General features: G+C 33.6%; 1 protein-coding gene across 3 annotated transcripts in view; it reads right to left on the bottom strand.

Moving 5' to 3' along the window:
* The window catches only part of LOC150101559 (uncharacterized), a 166,048-nt gene that overhangs the window by 28,325 nt on the left and 114,454 nt on the right, over positions 1-23,269 (bottom strand). For all 3 annotated transcript variants that reach the window (XM_090400083.1, XM_090400084.1, XM_090400085.1), the window contains 3 exons: positions 11,844-12,021; positions 4,669-4,878; positions 4,326-4,419 (listed from right to left, as the gene is read on the bottom strand). In XM_090400083.1, coding sequence (XP_090256209.1) covers positions 4,326-4,419; positions 4,669-4,878; positions 11,844-12,021 — 482 coding nt within the window. The remainder of the gene's footprint in view (positions 1-4,325; positions 4,420-4,668; positions 4,879-11,843; positions 12,022-23,269) is intronic.

The raw sequence follows: 23,269 nt of genomic DNA, 5'->3' as shown, positions 1-23,269 counted from the left end.
TTTTCGAGAGGGTAACAGATGGCAATGCTGTAGCCAAAGAAGTTTTAACCGAGGCTCGGCTATTGCTGTTACCCTCCTTCCATGACCAGAGCTTAGAGCTCTATATTACCCCATCCATACATTTTCTTCTACGGATAACGGGGAAGATGAAAAGCATTCTTGCTTCACCCATCTAGCCAAAAAGGAAAAAAAAACCTACTGAACCCAGAGTTTTGGGGGAAAGATAGCTCGTTTTGCAGAGGAATACTGCTTGGCGGTTGGTTTTTGCCTGTCACTGAGTGGAGCCACAGCTGAATCTCCTGACCTTGAATAATTCAAGTCTAGAGTGATGAGTTTAGCAGTGATTCTATCAGCTTCACTCAGTGAGATTTAGAATGATCTGGTAGATCACTCAGAGTTTTTGGAGAGTTATTCCTGTACTTCAACGTACCATCAGCCGTAAGGCCTTAGCAGAGTTCCTGTCTTTTAAGTAGTGCAGGCTAAGGCAACTGCTATGCCAAAGACATTCTCATAAACTTACTGAGAAATTTTTTAAACTTTTTGTGTTATGTTATTTGACTGGAAAAAGATGGATCTTTATATCCTCATTAAGTATTGAATATGGCTTTTTTTTCTTTTTTTTTTTTAACCGTAACCAAACATTCTCGCAAATGCGTGAATAAAAAATGGTCGGAATATGATGAGTAAGCAGTGAAAGAGCTGGTATGTAATTGTCAACTGTAATTGTTACTTCAAAAAGGATTCCGCTTACAAGAAGTAAAAGGATTATTCTTGTGGTAATTAAATTTCAAAGATCTCACTATTCAGACTTCAAAGTTCATCAAAATGATTGATGAAGGTCGACTTAGTTCTACAGCTATGTGTATTCATAATCAGTGTGCGCTCTTTGGAACCTATTTTTGTTTCAAAGGTTGGTTCGTTAAATTAGTAAATACATAATGTTGGACCAAAATTGCGACAAGATAGAAAAGTTATTTGTGAACACACTGATCACAATAACGCGTTTGTCATCTTAATTTTTTTTTTTTTTTTTGCAGTCAGAAAAAAATTAAATGAAAACTTTTTTGATGGATTCGAGTTTAAAATAGCTGATAGCTCAATAAACAGACGTATCAAAGGACATCCTTCAAACCACACGTCTTTTTTTTCTCAAATCAGTGAGGGTCTTGAGCTGGTCATTCATTTTAATCCATCACTCTCAGCTGTCCTGGTCGATTTGATGGAATTTATAACTCTCTCTTTTCAACTTAAACGATTCTTCATAAAGCGAGTGACATGCATGAAATAGTAGGCTACTATAAGCATTCATCCACAGGTCATTTATTTTGCAACAGGCTGCAATATTACTGTCTTTACTTGACTGGCTATAAATAACATTGATAAGCTACGGAATGTTCCAAGATAAATATATTTAATTCATATTTTAAATAGGAATAATGGTCCATCGTCTCTGGTGCAAGACCGGCATTTATACTATTTAGATGGCAGCCCATCTTTTCTGGCAAGAACACCAAATATTTATATACAGCATTTCCAATATTTAGAGTATTCTTAGGCTGACGAAGCTCAGTTTGGGAATACTAGTATACCGTCAGAGCTACTAAAATGAAAGGTAAAACCATATTTTCAACTTGAAATCGTTAGTGTAACATTTTTGGCCTTGTAAATGATAATACGGATTTATTTACGTAACAAAAAAAAAAAAAAATTCTTCATACCTCCTGTAATTTTGTCGTATTTCGTATTTTGAGATGCTGAAGGAATGATAATAATTGCTAGTTTTTTTTTTTTTATTATTAAAAATAAGCCGAATAATAGCATGACTGTATTACGATAATCTGTTTCAATATATATGGTCAGCTGTCTCAAATAAAAACCTTAGAATTTAGGGTTAAAAATGAAAACAGTTAACCTAAAACTTGGAGGCGGGTATGAGAGTTCTGTGAAATGACGAAATCTTATTAAAATAAATATACAGTATGACACAAAAAAAAAAAAACAGTACAGTACTGAATAACTACAACGATATATGTTATGGAATAAATGGGTTTATTAACAAAGAAATATATGTTTACACATGATATGTACATCCACAACTATCGGTGGAATCTTGGTCAAATAAAGCATTAACGACGGTAGATTACGTGCGCCACATGGACACCTTGTCTTTCAAGACAGATTTCGTAGCTCATGCGAAGGTTCTCTGTCATTTTGGAGAACAACCGTTGGGACATCTGCTGGACATATCGTGTAATTTTATCCCTTAGTTCATCAAGGTTTGAAGGTGGGTCATGGTGGAATACCCCAAACGAAGGCGTCAAGTGATGCTCTACCAACTCAGTATGCACGAAAATAATGCTCAACAATAAACTTCCTTTCTTCAATATAATGGCTTAGACTCTACACGTGCTTTTCTATTATTGTGCATGCGGTCGAACGGAATATCTCATAGCGCGTGTACTGAAGGGGGGTGTCGAAGTTCAGTATTTATTTATTTATTTTTGCGCCATACCGTATTAAAAAGGAACTTGACATCATTAGCACTAAGAATGTCTGAGCAGAGCTAGTATAAGATGACTTGGCCACATTTTATGCGACGATCCACGAAAGATTCTAAAATAGTACATTAGTAGGCTGAGGATTTTTTTTTTTTTACATAGTAAAAAATTTGCTGTAGAGATCAATCACGGAACTTTTTCAAGTTATTACAGACCTCCAATAATAGTAGCACTGTGGCCTAACACCGGGCAATGAAAATTATTTGTAAAGAGAATTACAAACATCTATACCCATGGTGGGATTCGAATACCGGACCAGTTGATGGGATAGTGGATATGCTAACCGCTCGACCAACCAGACACTTAACCAAAATGGAAAAGGTTAGCAAAAATATTCCATTTCAGGAGGATAAGAGAAATATTAGGATTCAAATGGAGTGATGTTGTTATAAGTGCGATAGAAGGCTAAAATATAAGATATGACCAAATTAATTTTGAATAAAATTGAAATTATAATAGAGAATTTAATTACGATACTATCATAGTAGCCTGTGTACCCCCCCCCCTTCAGAAGTATGTGGGAATGTTGAGATTTTTTAATATAGTCTTTTATGTAACTTTTAGGAAGATTTTTTTGGGGGGGGACAAGAAGTTGGGTTATACATCTCTTAAAGAGGCAAGAGATTTATTTTATGCATAAAGTTTTCCTGATAATACGTTTTCTTAAAAAAAAAAAAAAAAAAAAAAAAAAAACGGGGGGGGAGTAAATCCAATTTTGTTGGAGATTCTAATGACTTCTTATAATACAAGTTAAGACAGTTCAAGTAAAATCCATTCTCGCTATGGGATTTTAATTAAAAATTTAAAACATAAAAAATACGGAATACTCACTGGTATTGAGGACTTTGGGAGGATTCATTTAAGCTGGTTATTCATTTCCATATAATGAGATTTCTGGGTTAGACTGATCACATTTTTTTATTTTATTTAATATTCTGAATTACATTAAAATCTCTAATATAATAGTGGCTTCATAACTCGTTTGGTAAGTGAACGCACACGTGTTCAAGGAGATGGCGCTAGTGAAAAAGCTGGTTGCAGCTGCGTAAACGCAACAATGTATATTCTACAGCTTGAATGTAAAATAGTTTGTGATAAAAGTTTGGGAGAAAAACTTGGATACAAAATTTATTTTCTCTTTCATCGCGCAAAGAACAGTTTTTTAATTAAATTTTAAATTTTCATGAACAAGGAGGGTCTTCCGTTTCGAAAACAACTTTAACGTGACAGCAGAAACGTAAGAGAAAGAGGACCAAAAAAAAAAAAAAAAAAATCAAACTTACAAAATGGGTCGAGGTAACTTTTGAAAATTTATTCAAGATTAAAATAGAATTTCGTTTACTTCGGGCAGGGAAAAGTTCAAAAGATTTGGAAACATGACCAGCAGAATAAAGAAAACAACACCTTCCTCTTGACGAAAGAAACGATTTTTTTACGTCTTTATTTTTTTTCCCCTTTAAGCACATCAGTGTATCTCACTAAGTCGTGCATTATGCATGTGAAGAAACAGTCCTGCCATAGAACGGCATTCAAAACGTGGGAAATGAACAAACTGGAATAAATAACTTTCCATCGAAATTTCAAATTTATTTATTTATTTCATAAAACGGTGTTGGAAAATAAATTTTGAAACAAAGTTGTTATACTGCCAACATTAATTAAGAAATATTAAAAACTATGAAATAATATTGATTAAATAAAATAAAAATGAGATAACTAAAATATATTTGATTTATTCTTAATTAGTATATAAAAAAACTTCCTTACCTAGTTTGGAATGGCCATACACGAAAAGGCATCCATCAGTTCCATTAACCACAGACTGAATGACGTCAGAGAGAGAGCTGGAACAGACTTCGGTCTGTGAGGAAACGTAATTATGTTTTTCTTTTTGTACAATAAAAATGTAGCTTACATTAAATTATCAAATCTACGTTAGCGAGATTAAGAAGTTAATACATCTTAAACATTTTTAGTAATAAGTCTCCAGTTTTCGGTACTTTCTAAGTATTTAAATGACTAAATTTATGATACAATTAATTTCAACAAAATCATAATAATTGTATCACCCTTTGATAAACATTTCAAAAAAAAAAAAAAAAAAACATACCTGTGAATCATCTTGGGAGAAAACAGCATCAAAGGCAAACATCTTAGGAGCTGACACTCCGGCTCTCCTATCAGCTGGGGTTGCTTGTCCGCAAGCCGAAGGATCATACAAGGTCACTTGCTTTTTCCGAGAGTCCACGTTCATGAAAGTTAAGCTGTTGTTTCCACCTCCTCCATCATTTGCTGGACATATCCTGAGCATCACCTTGATCTTGGGCAGAAAAAAAAAAGTTCCCTTATACGTATAGATCAAAAATGGTTCATCTTCAAAAAAAAATCTCGGATTTAAATATAGGTATTATTTCTGGGAAAACTCCCATGTTACTCTTCTTAAAAACTATTATTTTTACCGCTACATATATATTTTTTGCCTGCTTTTGTTTAGGAGTGCCCCTTATATTTAATTCACCACACTTAACGTAACAAAATAACCATATTTTTTTTTATATTCTTATAATACATTTATTTTAAAAAAATGAAGGTGTTGAAATTAACTTCAAATTTATTATTAATTATAAATTTTAAAGAATAAACCTTAATTTTTTCATAATTTTAATAATTATTATATTTTCATAAGTATTTTATAAAATATTTTAGAATATTTTAGTTATATATGTTAAAATTTGAAATAATTTACTTTGCTTCTATTTCTTGAAAGCTAATGGCTCTGACTTCGCAAACGTGTTGAATTAGAATTCTGGGAACTAAAAACTATCTTCTTTCGATTAAAAAAAATATATTAAAGTCTGCAGTTCGCTGGTGTGTAAATGAGTATTTTCATTATGAAACAAAGTAGTGCGCGGTAAATAGGGTGGAGCCTGAAGGAGTAGTAGTTCTTATTAAGGTCTTGATTCTGTTATATCGATAGGTCGGACAAGTTTAAGGTGCCATAAAAGAAGAGAAAGGGGAAAAATCATAAAAAGAATACATACATATGCATACACAAGGAAATGAAAAACATTCAAATAATTAAAAAAATGTACTAATAGGAACATACAGGGGTAACGATTGTAATAAAAACGTACAAAAAATTCGTTCACGTTGAGACTGTAATAGCAGGTCACTAAGCTGTTTATACCAAAGAAAATGCACTGAGCCTATTAACTGCGGTGCAGTTTAATAGTCTGCATTTTCATTAAAGAAAAACTTGAAATTTCAGTTCCCATGGGAGCATCCCAGTAAATTACTACCACTTTTAATCATTTAATTTTCCTATAAACGTTTTCCCCTTCAGTACAGGTGGTGTCTAGAATTTCTCACGTAGGTTATATTATGTATATAAAAAAGATACTAATAAAAACGGGTGTAAAAAAAAAAAGGGGAATGAAAAAAATGCTCTGGTCTCGAGACATTTAGCTAGCTTATAAAGTAATTAGCTCTCCTTTTATTTCAATAACAGGCATTTCCTCTCCCTAACTAATTGGGTGCCTTTTTTTTAGTTTCTTTTTCGCGATCTCTCTTTCTCTCATTTTTTCTCTTACTTTCTTTTCAGTAAAAGCTGAAAGATAAAAACTAAGTTTGAGTGCGTTTTTTTTTTTTTTTTTTTTTTTTTTTTTTTTTTTTTTTTTTTTTAAGCGAACTCGGTCTTGTTGGCGACACTCTCTAATGCAGTATGTGAACCACCGGACCTTAAAGTCTAAATGGAAAGACGTCACTTTTATTGCCACTGCTTTTATGCCTAATTCTTTTGAGCTCTGATGATAAATTAATGGTGGACTATTGATTTTTATTACATTTTCTATTCGTTAGGTTTTTTTTTTTTGTGTGTGTGTGTGTTACTTTTAGACGAGATGGAAAAGTCCTGCAAAGTTAGTTCTTTTAAGAATAAGAAATTCCTGACTTCAATGAAACTTTCTCCATTGGTATCCGAAATCTCGCTTCGTTCCAATAAATCACAGCTAACGTGATTTTACTGTTAGGATTAACAAGTTTAATAACACGTTAAAAGTTGTAAGAACGCATAATAGTAAATTAGATGCAGTACCGTATCTACCATAAGCATGCGAGCGGCAACAAAATGTAATTAAAATAAATAAGTTCGGTACGCCTTTAATTCTCCGAAGGGAGTAGGCGAGGTCGTTTAGCCCTAACTTTTGGAAACTAGTAGAGAGGGGGGGGGCTAATCTTTAACATTGGAATAATAGTACGTCTTACCACCGTGATATTTCCAATGAAATCCATATTGACTACTTTTCTAATTAACAGACATAATGTACTAGCATATCGTAAATAATCAAATAGCCTTCCAATAATTCTTACGCTCACAATGGAATAGCAAGGGGGGGGGTGCAACTAAGACAATGATGCTTTAGTATCATCTTTCAGTCGCATGTTCGCTGGTCTACGTTTTTTTTTTTTTTCGGGGGGGGGGGGGGTGGTGAGAGGGAATTTTTTCAATCACCTCTATGGAGAAGAAAGTCGTTTTTTTAATTAGTTTAAATAAAATACAAAGTCATCCATTTAATTTTTCTCCGTTTTTCACTAAAATTTTACCTAAATTTTATTAAAAATCTCAATGAAGGATGCGAGCCTCCGTAGCTCAGTTTGCAATATCCTTTGGGTGAAAAGATTCGGGTTCAAATCCCGTTTATACGCAAAGAACCTTTCTAAGGGCTATTTCGGGTGAAGGTCAATTAGCCTGTTTCATACTAGATGATTTCGTCCTTCATTCTGCAAACCAACCAATACAACAGTTTAGAAATATGTATGATTAAGACTAACTGCCTTTCCCTATTAAAATTATGGTTTTGTAAGCTAAGAATACTTGGGCGATGTTGGGCCTCTAAAGTACTATTTTTTTTTTTTTTTTCAATGCGAGAACTTTAGGATTTATTAATACTGCACTATAAAGTTGAAGATCACGTTAGTAAGATACTTATATAACAATCCCACAGGGATCTGAAAACCTTTGGCACATTAGTGTCGTGTGTGGGCAGGAGTTTATTACCATATGCTAGTTTATAGCGCATTCAAATTCCAAAATTAATTAGTGGACACAAGCAAAAGTATTACTTAACCTTCAATTATAGCTCAGTCTACTTTACCAGTTATAAAAAGTGCTTTTTTAAGGCTACAGAATGATTTTATTTATTGTGGGAACGTAGGCTCTGTTGACTTTTTGTTTTGTGTCAAATGAATGTAACACAACAACAAAAAAAAAAATTCCCTCCAGTCTTTGCAAAGTTAATAAAGAAAAAAAAAAGTGATGTAGAGGGCGCTAACCAATATGTGTTTCCACACTCGTGTTCCATGTAGGAAGTTTCTTGATAACCGAGTTTTAGTGGCTGAGACATTTGGAGTTCATTATTTCACAAAGCAATTTGTTCAGGTGTTGGAGAATGAGAAGAATCTTTATTATATAGGTTCGCGGAGGCCTCATTGTAGATGACAGAAAGAGAGAACTCTTATCTGTTTTGTTCTTTTGGTGGACGTGCAATCCATCATTGTAGGGTTTTCTGGCAACCAACCAGACGTGCAATTAGGATTCAACAAAGGACACTTGTGATATTCTGTTACAAAGATCGTCTTGCAAACGTGCAGTTTTCATAAAATAGGTGCGTGAATCAAATAAAAAAAGGGGGGGATGGAACACACGCACGTTCAAGTTTATGCGTTAAGAGGAAGAAAAATAGATAAAAAAAAAAAAGTACAAGCAAATAGGAAGATAGATGAAAGGAGAAGCAGTTTTTTTTCATCCATGCCATAGAAAATGAGACCCTCACTGCTACATAAATATTGTGAAAGGTATGCTGGATGATTTTCATCACCCGGTGTGACACAACAATACTTATTTGGAAACCTGAGAGCAGAGGGGAAGATCTAATAATATAGATTTTGGTCTCGATATGATCAACAAACAGATGCAGTTTTACCAATACAAGGAGATGCTATTTACTCGATTTCGTGCAAAAAAATAAAAACGTAATTTGTTTTTCCTATTTTTTTTTCTTTTACTAAGCACAAAAAAAAAAAAAAAAAAAACTGGAAAGATCTTCCCTTTTTCTCGGTAGCTGCCAAAACATTCCCTTCTTGCAATCCAAATATGCTTCATATCAGCCCCATCAAGTCTTGACTTTCACCAGCACCTACTTCTAAGGGCGACAGCTACAAGAGTTTCATGTAGCGTTTACGCGAACGCCAGTGTCACAATGAATGACGGGGACACCCCTGTCCGTGACAACTGACAGACATATCTGTCTTCAATTACTCCTCTGTACTTTGGAGTCCTCACCTTAAATAAGTACATACAGAGAGCTGATCCCCGATACTATGCGTATCGGTTAAGGTAGCTATTTGAAAGACATTAATCACTACCCCCGTTGCCTTAGCAACGTCCGACGGCGTGCACGTGTAAGTCTCTTTGATTATTTGACGCCGAAACTTAAAGGATACTCTTCTCGGTAATCAGTGTCTTATTCTTCGTCGTCGTCCCCCCCCCCCTCTCCAACTCCCAATCAGTACGTAACGTAGGAAAACCTTTGCTCCCTTCGAAACAAATGCATTCAACCATGTAGTTACTATGGTAACGGAGCAAGGTAATGCAAGCTACGTCTTTGTTGGTTATTGATGAAAATGACAGACTGGTTATGAATTTGGGTACAAAGTTAAGCTAAAATAAAAATCAGAAACATAAAACAAAATTCCACGTTCGTTAGGATTTACATAAATCTATTTTGGCTTCCTAATAATAGTTCACTCATTAGGTATTGATCAAATACAAGCAATTTTCTAAAGTGTTAACGGCTGTATGTTGGGATCATATGATGCCATGAAATTTGTGATGAGATTTAGGGATAACGTTGATCCTTCTTGTTTGAATGATAAATAACTGGATAAATTTTTGCATGCAAATAACAGCCGATAAGTATTGGTATGATTTTTTTTTTTTTTTTTTTTTTTTTTTTTTTACAATTTTTCTCGAATTCAGTGGTTGTGCGGATGCTGTTATCGTATTAATAAAAGGTCAAATGGTTTGTTAACTGAGATTTTTTTTTTTTTTCAGTGTTGAATAATGACTCCGTAGTAGTTTTGTTCACACAACCCTTCTCTTAACTAATACAAACTGTTCAAGATTACGCGCTAAACAAATTAATAACGAATTTATTGCTAATATACCAACTTATTTTAATTTCATTATCTTTGTATATATTCAATATTGAATGTAGTAAAATATTACGTATATTTATTCTTTTTAATATATCAAACAGTATATATCTTTTTACTTTGTCAAATGCTTTTTTGTAATCTATAAACAAAAGATGAGTTTCCAAATTAAATTCCCTTCTTTTTTCTATATGTAGTTTTAAACAGTAGAGGTCCTTTTCTAAATCCATTTTGACATTCTAATAATATTTTTTCACTGTATATTTTCAGATTTTCATTAAGTATTCTGCTAATATATTTTTAGCATGTATTCAATAAACTAATTATTTTTTATTTATTTATTTAGTTTTGTTTTATCCCCTTTTTTAATTATAGGTATTACTATACTCGTATTCCATTCAATTGGTATTTGTCAATTTGTATACATTTTATTTAAAAATTTTAATAATCTTTGATGACATTTTTTCCAGCAAATGTATACAGTTCGGAGTTTATCCCATCTTCTCCTGCTAATTTGCCATTTTTTTATTTTATTTAGGTTGCCCTTTAATTCTTTAATTATTATAAAGTATTTTGTAAGATTTGTAATTATTTTTGATGCTAGTATTATCCGTCCAAAGATCTGCAAAGTAATCCAAGAATTCTTATCCTAAACAAATACTAAAATATAAGCCAATTGAAAAGAAAAGGCAGGATAGACCTCAAAAAAGGAATTTAGAGGGATAATGAGACCGGAACAGACCAATACGGTCTATACCTGTAACGAGTGTTATGATGAGGATGATAATAGTAACTTAATAATTTATATTTCACAATTAAAATTAATTTAATTAAATAAATCGGAATAATTGCAGATATGTAGTAAAAAAACCAAATATATTTACTGAATAGTGAATAGGCTGTTTAGAACACAACTACAGCTACTTATAAACACAGTACCGGCTTCTATTTTAGGAAAACTTGAATGACTACTCAAATAACACAAATTTAGTTCCCATCCACGAATATTTGTCTTTCCAAAACATTTTTTTTTTCTTCTTTTTCTTCCAAGCCGCAGTTCTTAAACAAGAGCCGGTGAATCTAGTGCTCGCCACGGAGTACCTTTTACGTGCCGTAGAAAAGAAACAGTGTAAGTAGCTGATAATCTTGTTAAACCTCACCACAATGAAGCATGGGTACATTGGCCGTTATCCTTTTAGCAGTAGCGTTCCTAGCGTTCAACGAACGTCGAGTGTTTACGTAACTAGGTTCTCCTCGGAGATTAACTTGCTTTCTCAGAAAATTCGCGGATTGTTCGGTTTGCACATTTCCACACGTTTTAAACGGCATCCCCGTAGAATGTAATAGTAAGGGCCTTTAGAAATTTCCTTGTAAACGAACCCATTATCGGCTTTACACATTTCGTAGCTATTATGTAATTCTCTTAAGAGCAAACCAGATTGTGACGCTAGCAAAATGTTACGTAACAGAAAATCCTACTAGTACAGCAATTTCTGGCCTTTAATGTTACATTTCATCCAACTAGGTCGCGCGCACACGAGAGTAATTGTTGCAGGTTAATGCCAACGTGGCGTGAAAGGAACACGAGGTAGGCATGCGTTATAATTTGGCAATGAAATTGACTAGTAGCATTGTTTAGTTTTTTTAGCGCCAAATTAAACGTTTTTTTTTTATTTGCGCCAGATTAAAAGCGCTAAAAGTGAAAAACCAAAAGAATCAATGTTTTAATTGTTGTTTCATAACTGACAGCTAAACAAATGCTTATTATTATTATTTTTTTACTTGAATACGTTTTCTTAGTAAAACGAAAACTACTTTTGAAAACTTTTTACGCAGCTCTAATTCATTCATTTAATCGAATAAACAAAATAATTAAAAGGTATACAATTTAAAAGACGCATGCAATCCAAATAAATCTGAAATGATAAACTATTTAGTGCTGTATGCAGCAAATATTTAAGATTTTTTAAAAATATATATATAATTAAAGTAATTAATTTTAACAAAATCTTTAATTATAAATACACTTTAGGTCGCGGATATTTCTCAACAAAATATTTTTTTTTTTTTTACCTTTCCAATTCCAGCACTTTCTTTGCGTCCCACAGCCCTCAACAATCCTGGGGGTGCAGCAGGAGGTGAAACCCTAATAATTTCGCCAAAATTACTACGCATAACAGACATATCCGAATCAGAAGGTAAATGAGTTCTTCTCCTTTTCTTAGATGATAAATTGAGCCTTTGAGCCGCCCTGCAAAATACAAATAAGTGGTTATTCTATAGGTATTTTAAAATTAATCTATTCATTAATATTGCAGCAATCTGCTCAATATACACGTGCATTGTAATTATGCGGTGTCTAAATAGATGTTACCCCTCACAAAAAAAAAAAAAAAAAATATATATATATATATATATATATATATATATATATATATTTGTGACCCCACCCATAATGCATTGCAGTATACATCTTCTAGTGAGATGTGCTTTACATTATGGGAAAATGCTAAGAATAGTGATCAGAGCTTTACCCACTTTTACAATTGCCCTGGTGTTGTACCATCTTTAGACTTGAACTTTGTTTCAGGCGCAAACTTAATTGTTTGCATACTTGGGATTAGGAGATAAAATAACTAAATTTATAAAATTACTTGGTTATTATAATATATAATATCTCCAAGTTAAAAAATTAATTATATCTCTATCTCCTCCAGAAATTTTTATTAAAAATAAAAACACCTTGTTACAACTTCTATAGGTAAAGTTGATAATGCTCCGTATTACTAAAATTTTTTATCAAGTTTGCGTCAGTGCAACCGCACTTGATAAAAGTGACTTAATTGTCTTCGCTTACGCTGTAAAAAAACTTTCTACATATTACTCTCATCCTGGGATTTTTATTTATATTTTATATATTTAATTTAATGAGGTCAAAGCACCTTATGGCAGCTTGTTTGGGTAAAATAGCTATAAGCTCTGTATTACTTCACCCTTGGCATTTTTTTGGTCTGGCTCCCACTGACGAGATCTCAATAAACGTCGAAATCGGTATGGGTAATGACAATTACCTTAATGCATAGCATCATACATTTCCGCAAGGAAATGTGCTTTGCATTAGGGGGAACTTCTAAGAAAAGTGATCAGAGCTTGCTCTACCTTTACCACGAGTTGCTTCAGACTTGCACTACGTGCAGGCGCAAACTTGACTTAATTGTCTGTTTGTTTACTTGGGAGAAAGGATTAAAAAACCTATCTTATGAAATTGCTTGATATATATATATATATATATATATATATATAGTAGGTATTTTAGCATTTGTGTTTCGAAATATTTCTACAACTTTAAACTTTGTATTTCGAATTGCATTATAAAACATCACGAACATACCTGCCTGCTAAACCTACCTTAGTATTCTCCATAATGTGGTTTGCATTCACATCATCACTTTCACTTGTATCTTAGTTGATCCCTTTTGTTCCCATCCTTTTTTTTTTACTCGATCCCTTAAGACACAGATAACTCCACAGATCCTGTGCATTAAAGAAGCTTTCTTTTATTTTTTTCTTTCACAAAATTGCGTTTTGTCATCGCTATTTTACACCTTTCTGTATCATTGCTTCCCAACCCCCTGTTTGTAGACGTTATGCTCCAGGTGCTGGGATAAAAATGGCACAGAAACGCTACGCTACAATCTCTTGAAGAAAACGGGTATGGGGAGGCAGATGGGGAAAAGAATAGAGGAAGTTCTATAAGAAAGCGAAGGTTAAAGATTGCCAAAAGAAAAAGGACTTGAGGTGGGGGAAGAAAGTTTGCTTCTTCTTCTCTTTCCCCCCCACTCCAATCTTGTCGGTACCCTTTTTAATGGAACGTGAGATGAACTGATGAGACACCGTGTCCGATGCGTGACGTTGTGTTATCCTTGAGTAACGCACGTGGTAAGAGAAGTGAAGGGTACAGAGCAGACAGCGTAACCGCCCACACATGATCAGTGTTTGATTGGCGAGCTAGCGCGCATCTTTTGCTAGGAATGAAAAACTTTTTCTTACCAACAATGAGATGTCTTTCCGAAATCGTCAAGAACTTTGAACTTGAGATAAAAATGGAAAGAAATATAGATCGAAAATCATTTCTTTCGACTTTAGATTCATATCAGGATTTTTTTTGTGTGTGGTTCATAAAATATTCGTATAAGAAAAGAAAGAAAAAATTAAGATACAAAATACTTTAATATTCTGTCATAAGCATGTATATTTCCTCAATTTCATGCAAACTAGATTGCTGAAAAAAAAAACAGCAATAAAATAAAGCAAAAAAAAACATAAATACTCGGCTACTAGAGAAATGTACATAAAGTTTTTGTTCAGAAGAAATAGATGCGTGTTAGTACGCATGTCCCATTCAGGTAGATTACTAGCCATTATCGTTTCCATGGTGACAGTTGTGAAACCAAGGAAAAAGAGTATATTTTGTTGGGTCGTCTAGTTAGTGTAGAGTGCATTGAAAAAAATGAGAACAGAAAGAAATCATTAAAAATTCTATTCCATTTCGTTTTCTCTGAAGAAAGTAGATTGGAAACAGTAACTTAAGCAAAGAGAAAATGGAATAGTACCCGTTACAGTACCAGTACTTCAAAAGAAAAAAAAATCTCCAAGGTGATTGCTAATAATGCACGTTATTCAAGAAACGTAGCTAGTTTTCATTTATCAGCAGAGCAAACATTACAAAGGGCAGCTATATGGTTGCATCAAGGAAATAGTCTCGAGAATTCTCGCTGTTTAATAATTCCGACACCCTCCTAATACATCTCTTCATGTTTTTAAAAGGTTTATATTTCTCATATCGTCATCTATAAAAAAAAAAAGGGGGGGGGGAGAAAAAGATTCGTTAAGAAGATGTTCGCTCCATAATTAGTGTGCATACATCTGGCCTTAACAGTATTTTTAATTTGTCTGCTTTGGGAAATCTGAGTTTTCGAGGATAGAGAGCCCTCAACCACCGTATACTTACTTTATTATTATTATCTTTTTTTTTTTTTTTTTTCATGCGAATCTCGCCACGAAAGGCTGGAAACCCAAGTTGAACATTATTGCTGTCCTATAAGGTCTACAAAACGTTAGTGTTTGTTTGTGTATAGTGTCATATGTTAGTATTCTTGGACCCGTAACTAGGCGCTAATCAGGCGTACCCCTCTAACTGAAGTACGCCCATTACTTCATAATTATTATACAGGAATAGCTTTCTTAAAAAAAAAAACAATGTATTAAGAAATATTAATAAGGCTGAGTTATCTAGTCTCAGGCGTGTGGAAGGTTTTGTCTTTTTTACCGTAATTATACACCAGCTTCATTGCTGTAGTATTTTCTGCCAATGCCAATTAAATCAAACTTTGTTTTTCTGTAAATATTTACACCCGTGACCTTATGACCTCGAGGCGATTGCCCTTCTCCTCTCGCCCTAGTTACGGTACTAATTATGTAGGATGGAATTGCACTAAAAAACAACAAAAAATCATTTTTTAGCCTTATAGAATGTTTAGTGTGTGTGTGTGTGTGTGTGTGTGTGTGTGTGTGTGTGTGTGTGTGTGTGTGTGTGTTAGAAGTATTAAAATGTTAGCTATTTAATTTAGAAAGAAAGTATTAAATGATAGACAGAATGCCCTATTAAATGTTTCTCCTGAATTATTTGGTCCCTCGTGTAACAGTTATATATAAAATGAAAATTTACCAACTTTTTAATGTGAATGTTTCCATATAGTCTTTAAAAAAAATCGCAAACTTCGTATTTCCCCCATTGACTCCCCTCCCCATTCTAAACCAAGAAGTTGGATGCAGTCTACCATTTGTCTAAACCTGCTCCGGAACAAATAAAGTACTGTCGTTTCTGTCAGCGCAGATGAGAAAACCATTTGTCACCAGGCGGAGCCAGTGTCAAGTTAATGGTCTCACGGCTGCTTAAGATCCACGTCTGTTCTAAGTAGTAGAGAAGATAGTGCGTGTTTGAACAGGAACTTCAAAAGAGAGAGTCAAAGAGGAAAAATGGTTGTGGCTGGCACAGAAATCTTTCTACATTTCCCCCCTCTTTCTATTCTGTTTGTGCTTTTCTTCTGGAGAAACCGTCTTTCCATCTCCGTGGAAGAAAAGAACAATATTAGTTCCCACCTGAACGTCTTTACTGTTACTGTACCGACGTGTTCGAGAAAAAAAAAAAAAAAAAGCATAGTTGTTGGTTTTATAAATCACCACACCACATACCAATTCAAAATACAGAAACGAAATTGTAAAAATCTATAAATCTACTCTTCAATAGTAAATTTCCAAACACGCATGCATGTCATGCATCTAAAATAAAACTCCGCTATTGTTGTAATACGTCATCAAAGTTACTTGTAAATTCCATACGTTCCAACAATCAAGAATGATCGACTGCAGCGCCACCAGTGTGACAAAAAATGAAGCATTGGCAACTATGAAATCGACATAGTGTGTAATGTACAGTATTTGACTGTAGCAGAACATCAACCACCATTAAAAGGAAAAACGGTGATTAATTATTCTACCTTGCGTCCGTATCTCATTTTTAGTGGTGAGATTACCACTGACATATCGCTAATGAAGCCTACTTTATTGTCCATTTTCGCTCGCAATTTGCGCCTATTTTTATCGTCATGTTGGAGATGAAACATCTTTTCTATCTCCCCTTGTTCTTTCTACGTAGAATTTCATTACGATATTTTTTATAGATAACAATTTTACAGTTTTCTGCACCATCTATCGAATTCGCTTTATTTTATGCAGTAAATGTGACTTTAATGCGTCATGACCGTAAAAAAAAAAAAAAAAAAAAAAAAAAAAAATGACAGCGTACAATTCTTGATAAGGCACTATCTCTATGATGTGGTCGTAAATGGTGTCATAACAGAAGATGTAAAAGCCTCACTGTCTTCTAACTTCGTGCCAATAGACTGCATAGTTTAAAAAAAAAATCAGTACTGATGATGTGCACAAAAACAAGTATATTTTATATATTTATTACAATGATGACCCGGAAATTGGGCAAAATGTAATAAAAAAAATTTTATACGTTTAAAGATAATATATGAAGTAAGGGGGATAGGACATCCTTTGATTAATTTTTTTTTCTTTAATATAATTTCCACTCACGAAAAGTTATAAATCTACGGTACAGTAATACCATGGGCTAAGAATTTTTTCTATTCTTTTTATTCATTTTCTATTTTTTTTTTTTTTTTTGTATTTTCTATTGATTTTTTTACATTATTACTGTAGTGAATGAACCTATTAGGCCTAATCGTGTTGAGGCATTTTAATATGTTGACACAATTTATTACATGCACCAAAAACGATCAAAAACCTTAATTTATGCATTTCTTTCTTATTTTTCTGATGTTAAAGACGTGATGCATTTCCTGATTTAGCTTTTTACAATTATTCAAAGAAACTTCGAAATTTTTATTCAAAGACTTCTTCCCCAAGAAAAGCTCTTTACAATTAAAGTATTATATTTGCATTTAGATAAGATTTTTTTTTTCCTTATATATATATATAAAAATCACTTTTCGATGAATGTTTGGTGTATTTCAGATAATGAAGATAAGGGGGATGGCAGTAAGGGATATATTAAGTTATTCTACTTTAATTGATGCCGACAACCGTTTTGGATACGATGTTAATATATATACATAAAAAAAAAAAAAAAAGGAAGTCGCGGCCCGATAGAAGTCATGTCTAGTTTTTTTTTTTTTTTTTTTTTTTTTTTTTCTCGTACGACTTCCGATGTATCTCAGAAGACACATTCACACTAGAGAGTTCGGCGATAAAAAAAGAAAGAAAGAAAAGAAAACCCACCTTTATCATTAGACCAACTTCGGACGGATAAAAAAAGTGCATTTTTTTATTTTTCCGGTAGTCAAAGACTCGTTTTTTTTTTTTGGGGGGGGGGGGGGGGTTACTGTCTTTGCTTGCCGACGACATTCCATTTAACAGTGATCCTAGTACAAAGACAAAAACGTGACATCTTAGATTTTCTTTTTAACCCCCCCCCCCCTGCATTGCTGACATTGCCAAATGGTACTGTCTTTCGTTCCTTGTGTTTTCTCGTTGGCGAAGGCAATGCATCGTCATCCCACAACAATCCTTGAAGGATCATCTTTGTCAATGAGTAGGAATTTCTACCTTATAACAGAAAAAAAAAAAAAAAAAAAAAACTGTCTTCTGACATGAACGTAAGGATTTTTCCAACAATGCCCTCTGCTAATGGTATGCCTCATTACCAACCTCTCAGAGATACTTCTAACAAAGGGGGAAAAAGAAGTCACCCTTAAAAAAATAGTAGTAGAGAGATAAAGTTCTTTGGCAAGATGTCATTTTCTCCCTGGTTATCTGAGCCTACAATGATATTTGGCCCGAGAGACAATAAGTCAACTAATAGTTGAAACATGCTGACGTATTACCACGTGCCACCGAAGTCTTTTTTAATTGTTGTTTTTATACAATATTTGTCTTTAAAACATTGAATTAAATCTGGAACTATAATGGGAATACGAAGCTGCTGATATGCAATGAGATCAAACTCAATTGAATAATCGCATGGATAAACATAGGAGGATGTGAAGCTTGAACTTAGATCTGAATTAGACGCTTTTTTTAAAAAAGAAAAATCAATTATTCCCCCTTTCTTCGTTCTATTTAAATGTGTCAATCAGTTTACTTAACGGTGTGGATGCAAAATATCCCTAAATGATGTCATATTTGATAGGATTGGGAAGGTTTGAGATTGTAACGAGAAAGGAGTGGATTGGACTGGATCTAGAAAAAAAATATCAGTGCCTATCTAATCGGGAAAGGTTTCAAAATTTTAATTATAAATACCTTAAACTTAATCTAATTTACATTTTTCTAAAGCTCATTAAATATTAAACTAATTAATAAACTTCAATAATTACTCATTTTGATTGGATTAGAAAAGATCAGAGTTCGATTCTTGCCTTGGCAGGAGGAACTTTACATGCATATTTCAACTGAAAGTGGGTTTAGTCGATGTCATAACCGGGATTAAATCTAGGAAACTCGGATTTTTTCCCCATCCTGCCTGCATACCGAGAAATCGGCCAGAGAACACACGCAATTAACAGGCACAAAATAGTGTTAATGAATGGTAAGTGGTGTAGCAGTTTTTAAACTAGGTTCTGCAGGAATAACTTGGGTTTTTCATCCTGCATAAAGACAAATTAGCCTTGAGAACACACAATTTACGACATAAAATACTAGTGGTGGTGGGCAGTAGATAACGTTGGTGTAGGTGATGATGGTTCACTGTAGTTGGTGGATTAAGTGGTGGAGACAGAGTTGTAGTGCCCTCCCTCGAGGAGTCCGGACTCCTCGAGGGAAGGCACTCTACTATTGGAGGTATCACGTAATAATAATTAGATATAGTTTCTGAAACAAAAAACCTTTGGTGAATGTGGAAAATAGTATTTTTTTTTTTTACTAAATTGACTTATTTTTAAAACAAAAAAGTGGTTTGCAAAATGAAAAAAAAAATCTAAATTTAAAAAATCTGAAATAATTTGTAGAAATCTGCAATATTTACAAAACAGTGACACCTAGCGGTTAATTTTCGAACTTCGAAGTGTTCCAAAAAATAAAACGAGCACTATTTCTTGTTGAAAAATATATGGCTTCTTTCGCCTGAACTGCCATCTAGTGGCGATGTTCGAAAACAAAGCAAAAAAAAAAATCCATTCAATGACTTGATTTGACTAACTTTACCCCATCACTTAATTTCTCATTATAATGACCAAGATTGGAAGACGAGATACGATAAGAGAAAATTATTAACGAGTCCAAAGCGACGACGACGCACGTGGTGTGGCGGGAAGAAGCACTACTTCATTAATAGGAACAATTAATTATCAGCATCACCGCAGATGTCTTATCTTTTACACGCTCATCGTCGGCCACTTCCTATCTTTGCCGTACTATTTTAATGTCCTAAGCGAGGACCCAAAAGCCTGATGATTTAAAAACAATACAGTCCAGACGCGAATATTATCTAAATAAGTTTTTAATGACAAAAGGGGTTTCACTTTCTCAAGCGGGATTTATTCGTTAGAAGATCGATAAGCCGAACGGGTCCTATTCATCATTTGTATCAGAAAGAGATAAGAAAGAAAGATAGAGAGAGTGAGTGTTAGTCCCTCTACTAGATTTGTGGCGCTTTCCCTTTTCTCCAGTATACAAGTATTTGTCACTGTAAATAAAGTTGCCGCTAGAGGTCCTCACTGACGTTTTCTTGTAGTTGGAATTCTATGCATACAAGATAGGAGAATTGAAATGATCACTTTATTGTGACAAATGTCTGTTTACTAAAACTGGAAGTTCTATGCGATGGATGTTTTCTTCGATGTTTGTTGGAATGGTCGTGGATGTTTTAAAGGGTTAAGTGAGATTTATGAAGTGAAAACAGAATTAAAGTTTTGTCCAGTACACAATCAGTAGAAATCATTATTTATGGAATGGATAGTGACGCCACTTTAAAAGACAGAGAGAATATTTATAAAGGATAAATGCAACCTTACTAGAAGTAAGACATGAGACGTATAATAAAATGAAAAAGCTAAAAATGATAGAGACAGATGGATTTTTTTTTTCGTTGAATTGCATTAGTCAGTCAAATTGAACCCCATATTAAATATATGTATTACACGAAATAAATAATTTGAAAGCGAAATGAATTTGCATATAAATAGAACACTCTGAATGCCCATTTTTTTTTCATGCTATAGAAGAATCAGTTAGCGGGTTCGATATGGTCAATATTGTCATATTTGTCATTAATCCTAATTTAAATTTAAACTAATTGTAAATACACAAAGAAATTAGTTAAAATAGGTTAGTAAAATTAGTTAAAACCGAAACTGTCAAATTCACCTTAGTATATAGTAAATTTTATTTCTGGGTTAACGGAGAAAAACTGCTTAAGTTGACCTCATAACTAGAATGTACTTTACTATTTTGGCGGTGAAATAAACTGTATTCTTTATATATGCTCAGATGATGAACATCCATGCATAATTCTAGAGTTAAAATATGTTCTATAATAACATCAAAATGGGAAAATAAAAAGTAGAAGTAGCTCATGTTGTGATGTTGGATATTACATAAATGTTCTCAAGTACTGATATTTGGGAAACTCGGCTATAAGGGGGTGGGGGGAGGCAGTAAAATAGAAGAAGAGGATAAAATTAGGTTCGGGAAATCAAAATGGAAATCTATGTGATGGGTAGAGCTTCCATTTTATTATGTTGAGCAGTTATGCAGGTACTCTAACGTATTCCATAATAAATTGGGGAAAAAAAATTAACTGCACAAAGAAAGAAAAAGAATGGTGTGTGGAGAGAAATATATGGCGAGAATAAAAGAGTATGGAGAGTAAGCAAGCACTCACGGACAGAGATGCATTCAAAGTTCTATTAAATGCCTATTGAAGTGGGAAATTAGCACTTAATTGAAAAGATCAGCTCGTTTTAATGGAAGAAGATGAAAAGAAAGAACAATTCGTGGGTATAAATGGCAGCATTCAGATCCCGATGACGTGCTATTGACAATGAAAGCGCTAAAGAGAAATCTTAACAAAGCGATGCTTCCCAATATTATTATCATTTTTTTTTATTGATTTTCTTCAATGCAAGCGTCTGTCTAACTTGGTAATCTTAGTAATGTTTAAAAGGAATCGGTAAAGCATACTTATGTCTGCGCGAACCCAATAGAATTAGGAAACTTACTGTGCAAAAGAATGATTTAGTAAAAGCAAGTATCGCCTTTAAAATTCTGACAAGTAAGCCTAGCTTTTGGGTAATTATAGGCAATCTATCAAACCAGACGACAGAACACCAACTTGGACTTGTCAAACACGTGATATGTACAACAATAAACGTTTTTGACAACATCGAAGCCATAAGAGAATTGTTAATGATGCACGCGCTATGCTAGAGGTATTGTAAACAATGGTCGGGCTTCGTTCAATACTTGCAAATGTGACAGATAAGCATATTACAAAAGATAAAAAAAAATGGCATCAATTGATATAGTTCGAGACATTTTATTCCACACAGTGGCTACTTATAATCGATTAGGTACAGTTGCAGTGTAAGCTTCTCGACACCTGGCTGGTGGCAAAATAATAGATGGAGATACGCGATCTTTATCAGGACCACTTTTCCCAGGAAGATTAATGGACTCTCAGCTTCCACTGTAGTACATTCTTGTTCCGACAAGAGAAAAATTGCCTTGCTGCTGTTAAAGGAGTCATTTAGATGGCACTTATTTCTATGAGATGTAATCAAATACCGTCAGAATCTTGCATTTGTCTCTGTGTGTGGATTCTACATCGGAGCATGACACTTTATCATTAGAGCATGGGAAACCGACACAAAGTCGTATCTATAACTGATATTGGATCAAAAGCCTGCATAGTGGTCACATTACTCATAGGATTCTTGTAATAGCAGCAATTTTTCTTTATTAAAGATCGCTTTACTAATACAACTAAAGTCCTGGTGTGTCAAAGGAAGTGGGAGTTTCGTCTTCTGTGAAATTGTCATCAGATGAATCGGTAGCGAACAGTAGATGCCAGTGCACTCTGGTTCTCAAAAAAAAAAAAAAAAACGACTTTTGTATGTACGTTCTTTCATGTAAGATGTTTTTTTTTTTTCATCCATCAATATAAAAAATCAACTCAGACCAGATGAATTTTGGTGAAATTTAGTAATACGATCTGATATTAAAATATATCGATGCTTCTCAGTTTTGGTTTCATTTGGACCCTTTGGTAAGTCGGTAGAAAATATGGAAATTATAGAAAAATTGTCTTTTCATAATCACATTGTTGCATAATGACGTCACTGTCACAACAATTGAGCGAAACCATTTTCCTTTGTTTATTCCCCGCTTTCATCTAAGAGTGTCATCAAATAGTGAAAGATGGGGGGGGTGAATTAAATTAAGGTTTTCTTTTCTCATTATTGTCCAGTAAACGAATTCAGAAAATATAAATTATAATCTTAATTTCAACATCAGTGTCCCCTTTCAATGTTCCCAGTATATTCTTTGAAAATTATTTTTTTAAATTATTTGAAAATTATAATTCAAAGTTATTTTTAAGAAAAGACGGTCTATACGGTATGATTATATGCTATGCTCGTTGTAGTTTGTCTCTCAAAATTTGTTAAAACTAAAATCTTTTTTGATTATTTTTAAAAAAATTTAAACTAAAAATTGTGAAGATGATTGTAAAGAAGGAGATGACGACGCTACTGAAGTTCTTATTAGTTTATGAATTTTGAATTTAGGTTATTCACTGTTTTTAGAAGTCAAGTTTGAAACACCTTTTAAGATTTTCGCTCCATCAAAAACGGCAGACTTCGGGAAAAAAAAAAAAAAAACTGCCACGTAATCCATGAAAAAATGATAAAATA

This window comes from Typopeltis vanoorti, chromosome 11 (genome assembly GCF_054136105.1).
Source record: "Typopeltis vanoorti isolate ZY-2024b chromosome 11, IOZ_Tvanoo_1.0, whole genome shotgun sequence".
NCBI classification, from domain to species: Eukaryota; Metazoa; Arthropoda; class Arachnida; order Uropygi; family Thelyphonidae; genus Typopeltis; species Typopeltis vanoorti.
This window is presented reverse-complemented; position numbering and strand designations above follow the sequence as displayed.